At 42.6% G+C, this 15,600-nt stretch overlaps 1 protein-coding gene across 1 annotated transcript; it reads right to left on the bottom strand.

The window, feature by feature from the left end:
• Nucleotides 1-1,921: 1,921 nt before the first annotated feature.
• Nucleotides 1,922-14,112, bottom strand: LOC131572166 (interleukin-1 receptor type 2-like). The gene is made up of 9 exons (XM_058825172.1): nucleotides 14,087-14,112; nucleotides 12,392-12,522; nucleotides 12,037-12,295; nucleotides 9,736-9,910; nucleotides 8,198-8,372; nucleotides 6,817-6,882; nucleotides 5,963-6,098; nucleotides 3,451-3,596; nucleotides 1,922-2,165 (listed from the first exon to the last, which is right to left on the bottom strand). The coding sequence occupies exons 1-9, from the start codon at nucleotides 14,110-14,112 to the stop codon at nucleotides 2,038-2,040; spliced, it is 1,242 nt and encodes a 413-aa protein (XP_058681155.1). The 3' UTR covers nucleotides 1,922-2,037.
• Nucleotides 14,113-15,600: the final 1,488 nt, after the last annotated feature.

Raw genomic sequence — 15,600 nt, 5'->3', positions numbered from 1 at the left:
GGGTTTTTCCAGTACTCTGTGAAATCCAGCCCTGCACCTACAGCCAGGTGTGTGATCATACTACTCTTGGAGGATACAGATGGAAAGGAAGAGCAAATCACATGTTTAAACATTACACTTATTGACAAACCTAATTTGTTCTCTAGGTACAGACTAGCAATTGCTTGAAAATAAGTGAAAATTTTCAATGTTCCCTCCTACATTAATCTGTTCATCCACAACTTTCTCCCTTCAAAGAACAGATATCCAAGGGGACTGACTCTTCTCCACACTTGCATCCACCTTTTTCCCATCTGCCCATAAAACACTTGTGGTCCTTATCATCTTTCATATTCTACACTTGGAAGCAGTGAGTCCTGTGGTGTTCTCTGGATGCCCTTGACCTAGACTGCGTCAGAACTCTAATCTCTGTGCCTGTATCTTCACAACAAGCATTTAGAGTATTTAAAGGGAGGCTTTGGTTGGAATCTCATTACATATGAATGTTCTTGCTAATAGAGTGAAGATTTCTTAACTCAAGCCACATCCTACTCTTCAAAATCCTTCCAGATATTTATTGGGCCAAACTGAGAGCCAACTAGAAGTGGTGATGGAAAGCAGGCCATGGTCTGTATAAGGTCATGGTCTGTCCCAGATGGATGTAAGCCATTCTCTTCTCTAGTGTGTTAAAATTTGGTTTTTGGAGTCAAAGTTTTTCCTGATTTTTTTTTTCCTACAGAGTTTGAAAAACCTCTGGGATGATTTACATGAACAAAAAGCTTTATCTTTGGTGCTTGTGAGAGATGATGGTATTATTTTAATATTGGTAGAGGGAGAGGTGTTGGTGCAGTTATGGATCTGTACTAACCTAAGCCTTAATGCAGGTTCTCTTCCCTCCTATACAGATGAAGATAATACACATTATACATCATGTAACGATTTCTCAGCTGTCATGAGTGGTATCTCTTTGAAAAGGAAGAGAGGAAGTAACCAAATAATTTTACTCATTCTGACCCTCAAAGTACAACATGGTCACTGATTATGTATTGCTCCCTTATGATTTATGTCAAGACTAGAATCCAGCTAGGTTAACCCAACAGACAGTGTTTTGCATCCTGTGTAACCAATTTGCATACTGCAATTTAAAGGACACAATCTGAAGCTACACCAGACTGGTCACAAAAGGGCTGGAGGAACAAAAGTGTGAGACTGTTCATTATTACTGACAATCTGTCCAGTCACTTCCAGGAATAAAACTTTTTATGGCCAAATCACTGTCAAAACACTTAAACATCCCTCCAATTCTTTCCTTGGCAAAGATGCCAACATGTTACAGCCACTTATGAATCTCTAGCTAAAACATATTGGTAGATAAAACAGAACTGAATTCTTCTGTGTACAGTTATCTTTTATATAGATGGAGTTATCTCTGGGGGAGGGATATTCTGACAGTCTATTTAAGCCATGTGTAATCCAAATGGTGAACAAATTTAGTTTTTCTGTGGAGAAGTTCATAGATATACAGTTGCCATGACAACTGCATTCGGCTCTGAAAAGGGAAAACAAATGTCTCTTTTTAGACTCAAGTGAAATAAATTTAGTCTGGTTGCATAGAAAAACTGCTTTTCCCCTCTAGTGTCAAATAGTCCTTCTGTAGCAAGCTTCCTTAGCTTCCCTTTTTAGATTTTAGGGGTTTCTTTTCCTTTTAAAAACAAAAAAACCAGTACATCTGTTGGAATTACAAAGGGTGAGAGCACCTCCCTCTCCCTACCCTTCCCATATCCGCAACATGATTTTGTGTTCCAAAATTCTACAGATTGCACCCTAGTTACAAAATAATAGAACCAGATTTCCTGCATCTAAGCAGCATAAAAATGCAAACTTATATTCTTAACTTCATCAGATCACAGAAGATTGGGAAAAGTGGGAAAGAGCTGTTATTATTGGTCCGTTGGGAATACAGTATATCAGGTCTGAAATGTTCGCTGTGTCTGATGTGAAAGATAGCCAGGATGGTTTTTTTTTTTTCTGTTGGTAGTTGGAGAACTCAAGTGGATTTTAAACCTTCGGTATTGTATATCTTTTATCAGCTCTACTCTTCCGGCACTTGTGCATGCATATTCCTCCCATGATCAAACAGGCCAGAGCAACAGGAATCATTGCAATGTACCAGGACAGACCAGCAGCTGGAAAAGTAAACAAATTAAATATTAGAAAACCAGGAAGAAACAATGAACTCCCAGGAACATATTTCTCTAAGCTCAAGTTGGAAGAGGAGAAATTACAATAAAAAGGATGTCTGCAAGTTAACCTTCCAGCAGGGCTTATCACCTTTGAAAGGAAGAGATCTATTGATTGAGCACTCTGGGAAATGTGTTCATGAAGATAGGAGGAAGAATTGGAAAACAACAGAAAGTGAGAATTTAAAGTTCAATCTTTTGCATACACCCCATTTTCTTAAACTCTGATCAGGAACAGCTGTGTGCTTTGTATCTTGGTTTATTTAAAGAAGAGACATTCCAAACAGGAAATCCAAGCACCTCGTGGAGCATGAATACTTAACAATTAGTCCACCCTCAAGTTGTGTGAATTATTTTTTCATACAGAGCAGCTTATAAATTAGTAACAATCGACCCAAGACTCAGAATTGCTTCCTAAATCCAGCTAATTTCCAAGGCAAGTGTCTGTCCAGGCCATTCTGGATTATTCCAATGCATGTTGCCCCCTGGTACAGCTCACGGAAGAAAAGGGCAGCACGTGATCCAGCAAAATGAGTACAAATCCCTCATCATAGGGTGCTGGAGTGAGTCATGACTGATAATGAAGTCTGAAGGAGTTCATGTGCCTTTCTAAGAGAGTGTGAGCAAGCTTTGGTGATTCACCGACGTCATGCAAAGAAACAATTAGCATTGCTTCACATTGTTTGTACAGCTGGCTCTTGGCCAATGGTTTATCGCACTGCAACATTAATTGTGCTGAGTTTAGGTCTTCTCTTCCCATCACTGGGAGCCAAAGTAACAACGCCCATCATAATTTACACTTCTTGTTGTTTTGGCAGCAGTCTGTGCATGAGGAAAAGTAACACTCTAATCATTTATTCTGTTATTGTCCTTTTTTTCCCCTACTTGTTGAGGAACTGGAGGAGATTTGGCTCTGCTGCAAACAGAGTTTGCCAGTAGTCTCACTGGAACACTTATTTCACAAAGTGTATCTAAATTGGAGTCTTATTCAATAAAGAATAAGACAGCACAGACAGATCCTTATCCATGCATAAAATGTCAGTACATGACCTACAGAAGGTGCATTTTGTGAACAGGCTGTATCAAAGACTACAGGTGAAAGAGGCAACCAGATTTTCCCCAGGCAATAACTTATCCCAACACTGGCTCTTACAGTATAAACAGATCAGATCCTAATTCAGCATTAGAATAATATTAAAAACTATCAAAAATAAGCAGTAAAAATAACTACCTTCCTGCTTGACCCTTGTTGGCAGTTCTTGGTATCCATATCTGTTCTGGGCCAGACAGGTAAAGTCTGTGTAAAAGTCCACTTCTTCAACAGAATCAAAAATCAGTGGTACTTCAATGAAGTTTTCACCATTTTCTACAATTTCTCTGGAAGAATAATAAAAATTAAGTGTTAATTATTTTAATAGGATGGTTTTTCTGTATTTGATCTGTTCATTCTAACAGCACATTGCATGAAAATGCATTGGATATTGCTTCATTTCTCAACCAGCCTCTCAGCATTCAAGGATGCCTGCTGTCTTCAGCCCAGTTGTGCTACTTGAGTCCCAGTGGGCAGTGCCTGTCTTGCAGCTTTTGGAGTCTAGAGGGAAAAACATACCTGGATTTGTCTTGCAAAACTAAAGAAAGGGGATGGGGAAAAGGCAAGTGGAATTCTGTGTATCTTTGATACATTAGCATTGGGCAAGGACCTAATTCCTTCTCTCTGACCACCTAAGGTTAATTCTTACAATCAGGAGAATATAACACTGCAAATGTTCTCTGAGAAAACTGAACCACCATTCCTGTCTATCATGTCCTCAAAGCCAATAGCTCAATACAAGAAACTGCCCAAGAAGTTTCCAGCTAGTTTCAACATGATTATTTTAGGAGTCCCACTATTTGAAAGTGGTTTTTTAGCTGGAGACAAACATTGTCCCTTGACACCTTTTAGCCATTGCCAGAGCAGTTGTCCATTATAAGCCTGCAATGCACAGCAGCAATGGAATTCCCTGGGCACTCCTCCCAGGAGCTCTTTGCCAGAGATTTCTGCAGGGAATTTGTTTTCCCAGGGGCATTTGAGCTGTTTTGTCATGCTGCCATAATGAGGGCTTCCAGCAGAACTGGGGTGTCTCACACACTGTGGGTCCTGCAGGAACCTCATCTGTCACTGTCAGTGTCCTTGTGCAATTGCATGATAATGTACAACAGCAATAATGATAGTGGTAAGCATAACAAAAATATTTTTTAAAGTCCAAATGAGAAAGTTCTGCTCTATTCTAAAGCCTGCAGAGACTATAGCTGCAGCACATTTTTATGGTTCCTGGCATTTTCACTTATACATACAAACAAGATTATAGATTAATTTCCCCAGTCATGCTGTGGGGAATGGGAAAACACCTAAAGGCTTGGGCATACAGCCCAAGGAACCTTCTGGGCTCTGTCCCCCAGTACAGGCAGAGCCACCAGGCAAGGGTAATGATCTGTTTTGGACACTCTGAGCTACATGAAACAAGAAACAAGACAAGCTGACTTGGTTCTCAATGAAGAGATTTCAGTCAGAAAGTTCAGCTCACACTTACAAAACCACTAGAGGTGTGCCTGGATGTAGTGAGTTACTCAGGTAACACATCACAGGTACAGAAAGCAGGTATCCTTCCCTTTCCTAGTGGTAAAAGCCTTGAGGTATGAGGCAGCTGAAAGACAGCTACTCAAGACTGGGAGACACAATGAATCAGGGCAAGAGGATGTGGAACATCCTGTTTCTCCCTCCCACCAGTATTCCCTTCAGTGCCAGCCTAGCATCTGTTGTAGCACTCAGCGGGTGTCTGTGTGAGTCAGTTTAACTCACTAATGTGGAAAAGAACAAGCTGAGGGAGAAATACAGTGCTATTTAGAAAACAAAACAAAAGCCATCAAACCACAAGGTAGTTTTCTGTTGTCTTAGTGTATTACCGCGACCTGTGTGGGTCGCAGTTGGTGAGAGAGAGACGGTGAATCTTGTATCTTGATCAGAAGGCTGAATTTATTAATATATGATATAATACATTATAGTTATACTAAATAGAATATAGAAGAGGTTTGCAGAGCAGCTAGCTAAGCTAAGAAGAGATAGAAAAGAACCCACAACAAAGTTGTGGCCAAGGACTCAGTCCCCTGGCTTGAACTGGTGATTGGCTCTTAATTATAAACATAGAAAATGAGCCAATCAAGGTGAATCCTATTGCATTCCACAGCAGCTGATAATAATTGTTTACCTTCTCTTCGGGGGCCTCTGGCTCCCGAAGACACAGAAATATGAAAGGAAGGATTTCTGTGGAGAAATGTCTGCGACATTAGTGTATTCTGAGAACCTCATGAATGTGAGGGAGAGAATGTTGCCACTTTGCTGGCATGGGGTAAGGAGAGAGGTAAGAGAAGCACTGGAAAGAATCAAGTCTCCTTGCTTTCCACTGCAGTCAGCCCTTACTTACAACAGCTCAGTTGCTCATGAAAATGTGCTTGAAGTTTGTCTCAAAGTTGCCTCATTTGCAAAATACCTTGTCACAAAAAACAGAGATAAAGCATTTATTTCACTGACTGGGTTGGGCTTGGGGGCTTTTTGCTTGCCTGCCCATTTTTTTCCTCATCTCTCACCTTCACTTCAGATCTGTCCATTTAACATTTCATTACCTGGTGTTCAGGTGCACTGAGAGCCCCTGCAGCACTGCAGGTTAGAACAATAAGCACAAGGAAGCACTGTCAGCCAGACTTACTGTCGCTCCCCCTCTGTAACTCTGCTTTGTTTATAAACCACGTCAACGCTGCTGTCATTTGCCAGCCATTCCACATCAGTTTGGAAATGGCTGCTCAGCCCAACAAACACTTTGCATGGGAGAGTCATCTTGGAGCCTGTCAAAAAAAAAAAGATTGAAAAACAGTTTAGACACATATGAAGAACTACTCTTTCTTTTGGTGAAAACCACCAACTCCAGGGGGAGATCCCACACACGTCAAGAACCACTACTTTCAAAACTGAACTTAATCTCCAGATTGCTTTTGATCCTGTACTCCTTGGCAGCAAGACCCTTCAGTGTGGCAGTCCTTCCCGCTGCTAACCAAATAATTTCCCTATTGCAACACTTACCAATTCCTGCACTAAACACACTCCCCAGAGGCAAGGCTGTGTCCCTGTGGCCTTGCCCTTTCTGCCACAGTGCAGCCCAAAGGGCACTGTGTGATTTACCCCTCTGGAGCAGCTGCATTAACCAGCAGCACAGCTTCACTCAAGATGCTGTGGGTGAGGAGGTTGCTGTGAAGGTTGGACCTCCAGGGATAAAGTGATTTTGCAGGAGTTCTGAAATTTTTAATTGCTACAATTACTGTAACTCAAGGATAAAGAGATTTCAGACTGATGTGTATCTATATTATACATAAGTATAGCTATATACCCAGAAGACAGCATCTGGTTGTAGATGTTAAAAAGCAAAAAGTACTCTAGAACCAACCCTCAACTAATATAACTGAAATCAAAAACCTACAGAAATTTATGCCAACAAATTACACCATAAGACGACCTGCTCCAGTTTTTCTCTGACTAAACGTTTCCAAATATGATGTTGGGCCTTACCAAGAGCAGCTGATGTTGTCTTTTGGGATGGATACACAATTATCGGGGTAATTCTCTTCTCTTGTTCTTGGCAGAAAAAGAGAGCAGAGTCAGTGCTAAGACAAGAGAAAATGCGGGCATGGCCCCAGAACCAGAAACATGCCGCTTCACCCAATATCTGTCGTCTCCCAGGAAAGGATTTGATTGATAAAGCCGCTGGTAAGCAGCGACATTGCCGCTCCGAGCCAGAGCCCCGCGGCGGCGGGCCCGGGCAGGGTCCCCCGAGCCTCAGGGACGGCGGGAGGCGTGTGGGGCACGGGCGCCCCCTGCCGCCCGCTCTGCGCAGCAGCGCCCCGGGCCCGCCGCCGTCCCCGCGCTGTGACACACGGCCTGTCCCCTCGCTGTGGCACAGCAGCCTGGCCCCCTCTGTGACACATGGCCTGTCCCCTCGCTGTGGCACAGCAGCCTGGCCCCCTCTGTGACACACGGCCTGTCTCCCTCTGTGACACACGGCCTGTCCCCTCGCTGTGGCACAGCGGCCTGTCCCTGTCTGTGACACACGGCTTGTCCCTCTCTGTGACACACGGCCTGGCCCCCTCTGTGACACACGGCCCTGTCCCCTCGCTGTGGCACAGTGACCTGTCCCCGCCCTGGGACGCCACCAAATGGCTGATCTCCGAGCTTCCCCGAAGGCCTCGGCAGTGATAACCCCCTCCTGCCCCAAGACATCAATTATTCCGTTTCACAAACACGGGTACTTGCAGGAGAGATCCCCGCCCTGCCAGGGGTGCTGTGGGAACCCCTTCAGGGCCAGGACAAGCCCTGCCTTGGCATGGATGAAGGCTGAGCATGAGCTCCTCTCAAGAGTTTCATTAGCAAAGAAGAAGTTTTCTTATGTGCTGTAATGTTTCAGTATGTCCATCATTGAATCATAGAACCACAGAATCTTTTAGGTTAGAAGGAATCTTAAATGTCCCCAAAACATTTCCTAAAAGTTTTCTAGGACTGCTAGTTCCAACCCTCCTGCCTTGGGTATGGACACTTTCCACTAGGCCAGGTTGCTCAAATCCCCATCAAACCTGGCCTTGAACACTTCCAGGGTGGGGGGTAGAGGCATCCACAATTTCTCTGGGCAACGTGTGCCAGTGCCCCACTACCCTCACAGTAAAAACTTCCTCCTAATAGCTAATCTCCACCTGCCCTCTTTCAGTTTGGAGCCATTTGTCCTTGTCCTGTGACTTCATGCTCTCCATTTTTCTTACAAGTCCCCTTCAGGTACTGGTAGGCCACAATTCAGTCATACTGAAGCCTTCTCTTTTCCAGGCTGAATAAATCAAATTCTCTCAGTCTTTCCTTGTAGGAGAGGTGCTCCATCCCTCTGATCATCTGATACTATACTTACCAACAGTCTCCAGTTGAATTGTCCTGGTGATTTCATACTCCACACCTTCAAATGGAAATGACATCTTGCAGGTGTAATACCCTGCGTCTGTTGGTAGCACAGATGTCATGATCAGAGATGCTGAACCATTCAGAATGATGAATCTTTCATTGTCCTCTTCCAAAAGCTGAGCATCCTGGAGAAAGGACAGTAACTGGTGTTATGACTCAGATAACTACACCCTAATTATCTATTGAGAGAGACAAATTATCTCTGTCTCTCTGTTATTAGAAGTTCACTTATTGCTGGGAAATCTGAGCAGTTCTTCTTTCCCACCAAAGCACAAGTTCTTTTAATGTGTATCCATCTCTAAAATGCCTTGTGGCACTATATGTGTGAAGTGTGAAGAATTGCTATTTTAATCTATAATGTGTGTGCATAGCTCTTCCTTAGTGCACATTTTAAGATGAAAAACATATAATAGGCTCTTCCTTGAGTAATCTTAAGAGCAACCACACAAGATTTTAGTACCCATGGAGGTTTTCACAATGTTGTCCATGCACATCCATGTGTATGTATCCATACTTTCCATACATGACCACAGAAGAGTAATATTCTAAGGCCTTCTTTGAAGACAAATACATAACTTACTTACCCTATATTAGAAATTCCTGCTCTGTATCCCTAAAGCTCTGTTCATATACGGTCTGGAGACCTGCTAGGAGAAATTATGTTCTCCCTCATGCAGGCAGGGTAGCTCTTTCTTACATTTGTAACAAGAACCATATTGAGGGGGGCAGCCTCTCACTTAGATAAAGTGGGTTATGTTCCCACTTCTGAAGGAAGTCCTGAGCACCAACATTTTGCTGGTATAGTACAGATCATAACCTAGGCACTGCAAGCAGCCTGTATATTGCATCCTATGGTAAGGCTACATCTGCACAAGGCAGAGCATGTGATCGCAGTGGGAGTGTAAATAAAAGCTAAACTGAGGTATTATGGAAATGCAAGAAGAATCTCCTGCTCTCCAGTGTGAAATTGAACAGCCAAGGATGTTGTATTTGATCTTAGAGGCAAAATCAGGCTTGCCTACTTGAAAAGCAGCAAACTGGGCAGTTAGTCAAGAGAACACTCCAAGCATTATTTCATTCATCCAGTATTTCCAAATGGTGTATTCCAGTTGATTAATGAAAGCTATCCCACCTGAACACAGAGGCAGTATCCCTTGGAGGTCCTACTTTATGGGATTCACTAGAGGGGCCGTGAAAAGATGCACAGTGCCAAAGAGAAGGGCCTGATATCAGGTGGCAAACCCTGGAGTTCGGCAAATAATCTAGCCTTATAAACAGTTGCATTGCCTGTGAGAGCATGAAACATGTGAAACACTTCACCCTGTGCTGAGTGTGCCCCAGAAAACTTTTCTTAAAATGTATACATCTTCCCCAAAATTCCCAGTATGTTACACTATACTAGTGACTTAATTCAGGAGAAATGTAAAGCCAATATTTATGTGCCAAGCTGAGATGAGGCTATGCACAAAGAGGAAGTAAATGTTCTACCTTGTACCACTTGAGCTCCAGGCTTATCCTATTTGGTGTAAAATCCCACAGGTCAGGACAAACAATCTTTCCAGCGGTGAAAGTGAAGAGGACCTGGGGATAGGCAATCTCCCAAGCAGCTGTTTTCTCCACAACTGTGAGGTGGATGGAGACCTCAGCGCAGTAGGAGTTGTTCCTGGTGACAGAGCAGGGAGAGGTGAGCCTCCAAGAGAACTCAAATGACGCCCTTAGTTTCCTCCATTTCCCTCCTTAACAGAGGCCAAGACTGAGATCACACCAGGCTGGATGTTGGAAAATCACTGGTACTGTTCTTTTGGCACAATCAAAACGTGTTGCTGACACATATCTGCCTCAGACCTTCAGTCTTTTCTTTTTAGTACAAGTTTCCCGTGCACCTTTAGGCTGCAGCAGGATTTTAACTGTGTGAGGAGGAGGAACATGTTAACCTGAACAGCAGGAGGTTTGTCATGAACCCTCCCCCATTTCCTTGGAAGAGGTTTTGACTGTAAAAACCCTAGTGATTAAATAAAAACCTTAAAGCATATACTACAATACATCTGCAGTTACTATTGCACAACCATAGACATTTCTGCAAGTACATATAATTTTCTGTGGCAAATAAGGCGTTCTGGCTTTGAAAGGTTCACAAAATTCAACTTTTCTTTCTGGCCCCAAGTGACAATCACTTCCAGTCCTAAGGAAGACCACACTGGGACAGACAGATGCTTAAATTCCACCCTTTACAACCTCTGGAAGCCTGCTTCAAAGATGCCTTTACTCAGGGCAGTGCATGATCCTGGAAGGGGCCAGCGAAGCCAGGGAGACTGGGCCGCCACCTCCAGGACAGCAGCTGTGGGCTGCAAGCAGACAGAATGACAGTATTGCCAGGGCACTGTGGCCATCTGTCATATACAGGCCAGATGCCCAAATCCAAAATATTTGCTCCACAGAACACAGAAGCAGAGATCTGTGATAGTTTGCTGCTACCTTTAAAGATAAAAAGATCTGCTGGCTTCCCTGCAGGGTAATTTGTAAAGGAAATGTAACTTGCTTGTGCTTTATTAATCCTGTAATAATGTTAGGAATGAAGTTACCTACTTGGCTCTTGCATCTCTTTTTAAACAAATTTCACAGCATTTTGCTAGATCCCTCAGTAACACTGCTATAGTGCTATATATTGACAAAGTGAGGTAGAATTGCCCAAAAAGGGGATTTAAAAGCACTCTTGAATATCTCAGGCAACTACTCTGTTCTAGAACAGTATTTGCAACTTTTTGCTGTTTGGGCTTCACTGTCAGTGTCTTTTTTTGTGCTCCACAGCTGAAATTGCTGCTGAGACTTGGGAAAGACCAACCCCACATGCTGAGCATGATTTCTCAACTTGTCCATCTCTTCTACTGCTGACTTGCATCCCTCACAAGGTGTGCTGTGCAAGCAAGGAGACCATGCTATCCACAAGCAGCTCCAGGAATATAGAGCTATATTCTCCAGTATAAACCCCAGAGCCAAGTGCCAGAGGTTTACTGAGAGGCTGGCTGGCAGCAGGAGATGGCAGGAGACAGGGACCTGGAACATCTTCAGAAGTTCAGGCTCTAAGGGTGATGGGATTTTTTGCCTTCCTTGATCCTCAACAAATCCAGACCCTGGCACCTCTTTTGACATAGTACAGTGTGCTGTCAGATTGAAAGCAGTCAGAAAAAAAATTACCAGTAGGGCTGAAAAGAGCCATGGCTAAAGTCTCAACTCACTGCAATTCCACAAGTCTGGTACTAGCCTAGTAAATACACACTGGGTCTCATGAAAATTCTTGCAACAATATCAAGTCAATCAAATTCTGGTTTAAAACATGACTCGGAAAAAAAGTGAAGACCAGGGATATGGAAGTGGGAAGAGGAAAGCCACTGCAGAGCTACGATGCCTTATATACGCTTCATAAGGCAATCTGAGGTGCAACAAGGGTATTTGTGCTCAGCAAACCCGCTGCCTGCAGCATGTCCCACTTGTCATAGCACTGACTGGCTCAGAGGTAACTAGGAAAAACTCTCTATACAATATTCTCCTATGAGATTGTAGTCAAAGTGGCAAGCCCGTGTCAACATTTTACCAGATTTCAGTACTGGTAACTATAGGAGACACAACACACTCTAAGGGTCCTGACTTCCCATATTTGTTCTCTCTAATAAGGTCAGCAAGGAAATTATCCAGAAATGCTCTGAATATAGCTGGAGTTTACAATCAAGGTAATGCATTTAGAAGACATAGCCATTTTTTAGTGAACTAGATTATCTTTTAAATACCTACCTTCTTGTGCAGATATATACTCCTGAGTCTTCTAGCCTCACTGGTAAAAACCAGAGTGCATTTCCTTTTGCCCAGATTCTTGAATCTTCATCTCTTTCTGATATCATGGTGTTCGAACCATTTTTATACCATGTGATATTAGGGGTCAAGGCAGAGAAATCCAAATGTTTGTATCTGGGGGAAGGGCATTTCAGAACCACAGGTTCTCCATGCAGTTCATAGTAGTGTTTGAAAAACACGGTGTGATCTGGGCAGTTTTCTATACAAACCAGAGATATTTTTGCATTACTGTCAGAGAGGAACATTTAAAAGAATGGTGAGGGAAACAGAAGGAAAAAGACAAATGTACACTTACCTGTGTTCTTGACTTGCTGGAGTCTGAAAGCAGATGCACCTACTGTGCACATCACCAGGACAAAGAAGAGCCCATGCATTTTTTTCCACAAGAAGTCAGAAGAAGAGGGTGGAAGGAAAATGTTTTGAAATCTACAAGGAAGTTTATTACAAGACAGATTATATAATCAAAATACTCAACATTATTTAAAGAATTATCTGCTATTTTTCTCACTGCAGACCTGGGGAGCTTTGGTGTGATCCTCCTCAGTTTTGGTGATCTCCTCAGTGAGCAGAGAGGTGTCTCCATCCCTAGTTTATGGAGGCTGAACTGTGGAACCAGAACATCTGGCTTGGCAACACATACCACTTTTGGTCCTTCCCTTTCACTCCAGAAGATGAACAGAGCATACCACAAGATGCTGCTGTCCCCACAGCTTTTCAGAGTGACAACTATGGGTGGAAAAATTTAGCTCTGCTTATTTTGCAGTAAGATGTGACTGAGGCACAGGTCAGCTGCTTTGAGTGAGCTGCAGTGTAGTAGCTTGGGTGGACACAGGGGCAAAGTAGGCCAGCTAGTGTGAATCAGGCTGCAGGAAGACTTTCTGCTACAAGCAGAGCCAAGCTTTCTTGTCTCCAACAAATATTTCTGTTGAGACTCTGAGAAAACTCTGATTTCTGAGAAAACATTGACTCCTATGGCATGTATACCCATCTTGCTGGTGGTGCACAAGCTTTCAGCATGGACACTATTACCATCTGTTCTAAAAAAAAGATAAGGAAAACCCTGAACAAGCTGTCCTGAAAATCAGACAGGGTGGCTACTAAGGGAAAACAAAATTCTCCTCTGCCAGTCATTCATCAAGTGTCATCTGTATGGACCTGACATAGGCATGGCAGTGTCTGTGTACATCACTGAATGCTTCTGCTCTGCCACAAGGCCACAGCTCCTGCTGCTCTCTTGATTGATTATGCTTTACCTTGGTGTGCCATGGGCAAAAATTTATAAAACATACTGGATAGAGGCACTAGTTTATGCTCTGTATAAGGAATTTATAAGAAATACAGTACACATATCCACATGATACGTTATACTATTTCCATTTTATATAAAGAAATGGAAATTGCATGCATTTAACATTATCTTAAAACTATGATGAATATTAAATGACTGTACAACTATTTCAAATCAAGACCAAAAGAAATATTTCTACCAATATAACAAAGCCATATTCATAGGTATACATCTTTGGACATCTTTTTGTATCCCTTCATGCTCATACTTCCATAGTTTTAATCCAAATTTCTTCCTGTTCTAGTAGTTGTACTTACCTGACATCTGATTGTTTGACTACAATAAACTATTTCCAGATTATTGTCATCTGTACAACACCACAAAACCAACCTCTTGCTCAATAGCACTCTTTCATAACCATGGGTCATACTCTTAGGTCTGCCTGGGTTTCCAGGGAATTGGTATGGAGCTGTAGCCTCTCTCAGCTACCCCTGAACCAGGTGCTAGAGGCATTAACAAGCCCCACGGTTCATATCGATACCCTGTAGCAGATGAGTTTCTCTCTTCAGATCCTGACAAAAATACTTGGTTATTCTGTTCAGAGCCTTCTGGTCCCTTTGGTTTAGTAACTAACAATTTCCATAAGCCATTTGAGGGTTTAGGGAAGGTTTTCATTCCCAGATTTCAATCAGATTCACTTACCTGTGTTTCTGTAGTCTTTCAGCCATAAGCATCTCACAAAAAGAAACTGTCAGACTGAAAATTCCTGGTGAGGACCTTATATAGGGTTGAGCTCAACACACAGCGGAAATTTGTCTCTCATTGCCCAATCAGATTTGTGTCAAAACCAAGTAACGTTTTAGATCCAACTTTCTTTCCTTCCGTAGAGTGAGGATAAGAGAAACAGAGGCACAGGCAGAGAGAAAATATGTGTTTGGATTTCCCAAAAAAAAGGGGAAATGACTGCTAAATATATGACTAATTTCCCCCTTTTCTGACGAATGGTAGCTTGCCTACACTCGTCTTCACATGACTATTTCGCACACTACCTCAAGTAAAAAATTTCATGGGTAACAAAAGGTGCACTGCAGCATAGTCAGCAGCTAAATAATTGCAGTCTTCACATTTTGTGGTTTATCAAGCTGTTCATAAATCTTCTGTGATTTCCCAGATCCCTGGTGAATCACAAATGTGCTGATTCCCCTTTCTTCTCATAACATCCATTTTAGTGTGACAGCCCGCATTAAGGCTCTCTTGCAATGCGCTATAAAGAAGGAACAGCAAAAGCAAATTATGGTTTCCAGGCTCATGGGGACGAGTAAGAAAACCACTATGAATTCTGGCAATTTTGGCCTTTTAGAAGAGGGTAATCAATTGAGGGACTGCAGTTCCCAGATAGACTAATATCATCGGATACATTTAAGAAGGATCAGCAATTTTCAACAGCTTTCTTCAGAAGGTTTCTGCCCTAGCTTTCTTTTTATCCATAAAATATCTTGATCTCATGCAGCAGTGTGAGGACTGCTCAGGTTTCAGTTGTCCTTCAAGTTTCAGTTGTTTATCTGGAAGTGCAAAAGTTTGGTTTAGAATAACTCAGGAAGAAAGGAAAGAGAGCAAGAAATTTATATTTTTTTAGTAGATGTCTGCTGAGAAGGCCACATCGTTTTGCAGTTAGCTATCACTGAGTATTTATAAACAGAAATGTGCAAGTCTAGCAGCTATATATATAGAGAAACTCTCTTAGGGAAGCTGGTGTCATTCTGTGGTTTCGCTCTGCTGATGATTCATTGATACAGTTCAAGATGCTGGAGCGTAGCTGTGAAATTCCTGACTTGAAGACCAGACTATTCCCCATACGTCTCACTCGTTGCTCATCTCACTAGATAGATATTTCCCACACCAGGGCTACATGCAGTTCCTTGCCACAGTTGGGTGGATTTTGCTGTTCTTGGACATGCCAATAAAAAAATCAAAATATAAAGAAATATCTAGTCTTCTGGAAGTTCCTTGCAACAGAAACTTTCAAAAGGCCTCCACAAGCAAGGTGTGTCTGTCCATTATCCCTAGTCAATGGAAGGAGAAATGGAAATTCAGGTATCATGGAATGGGGATTACACCATTTCTACAAGGGGCAGTTAATGTGCCTGCTTCTTGTAGCAGCTCCCAGATTTTGCTGCTTCTCCTGGAGGAATTTACCCTGTTATAGTGGCTCTGTG

This window comes from Ammospiza caudacuta, chromosome 2 (genome assembly GCF_027887145.1).
Source record: "Ammospiza caudacuta isolate bAmmCau1 chromosome 2, bAmmCau1.pri, whole genome shotgun sequence".
Lineage (NCBI taxonomy): Eukaryota > Metazoa > Chordata > Aves > Passeriformes > Passerellidae > Ammospiza > Ammospiza caudacuta.
Note: the sequence above shows the minus strand (reverse complement) of the source record. Positions and strands in the feature narration are given on the sequence as shown.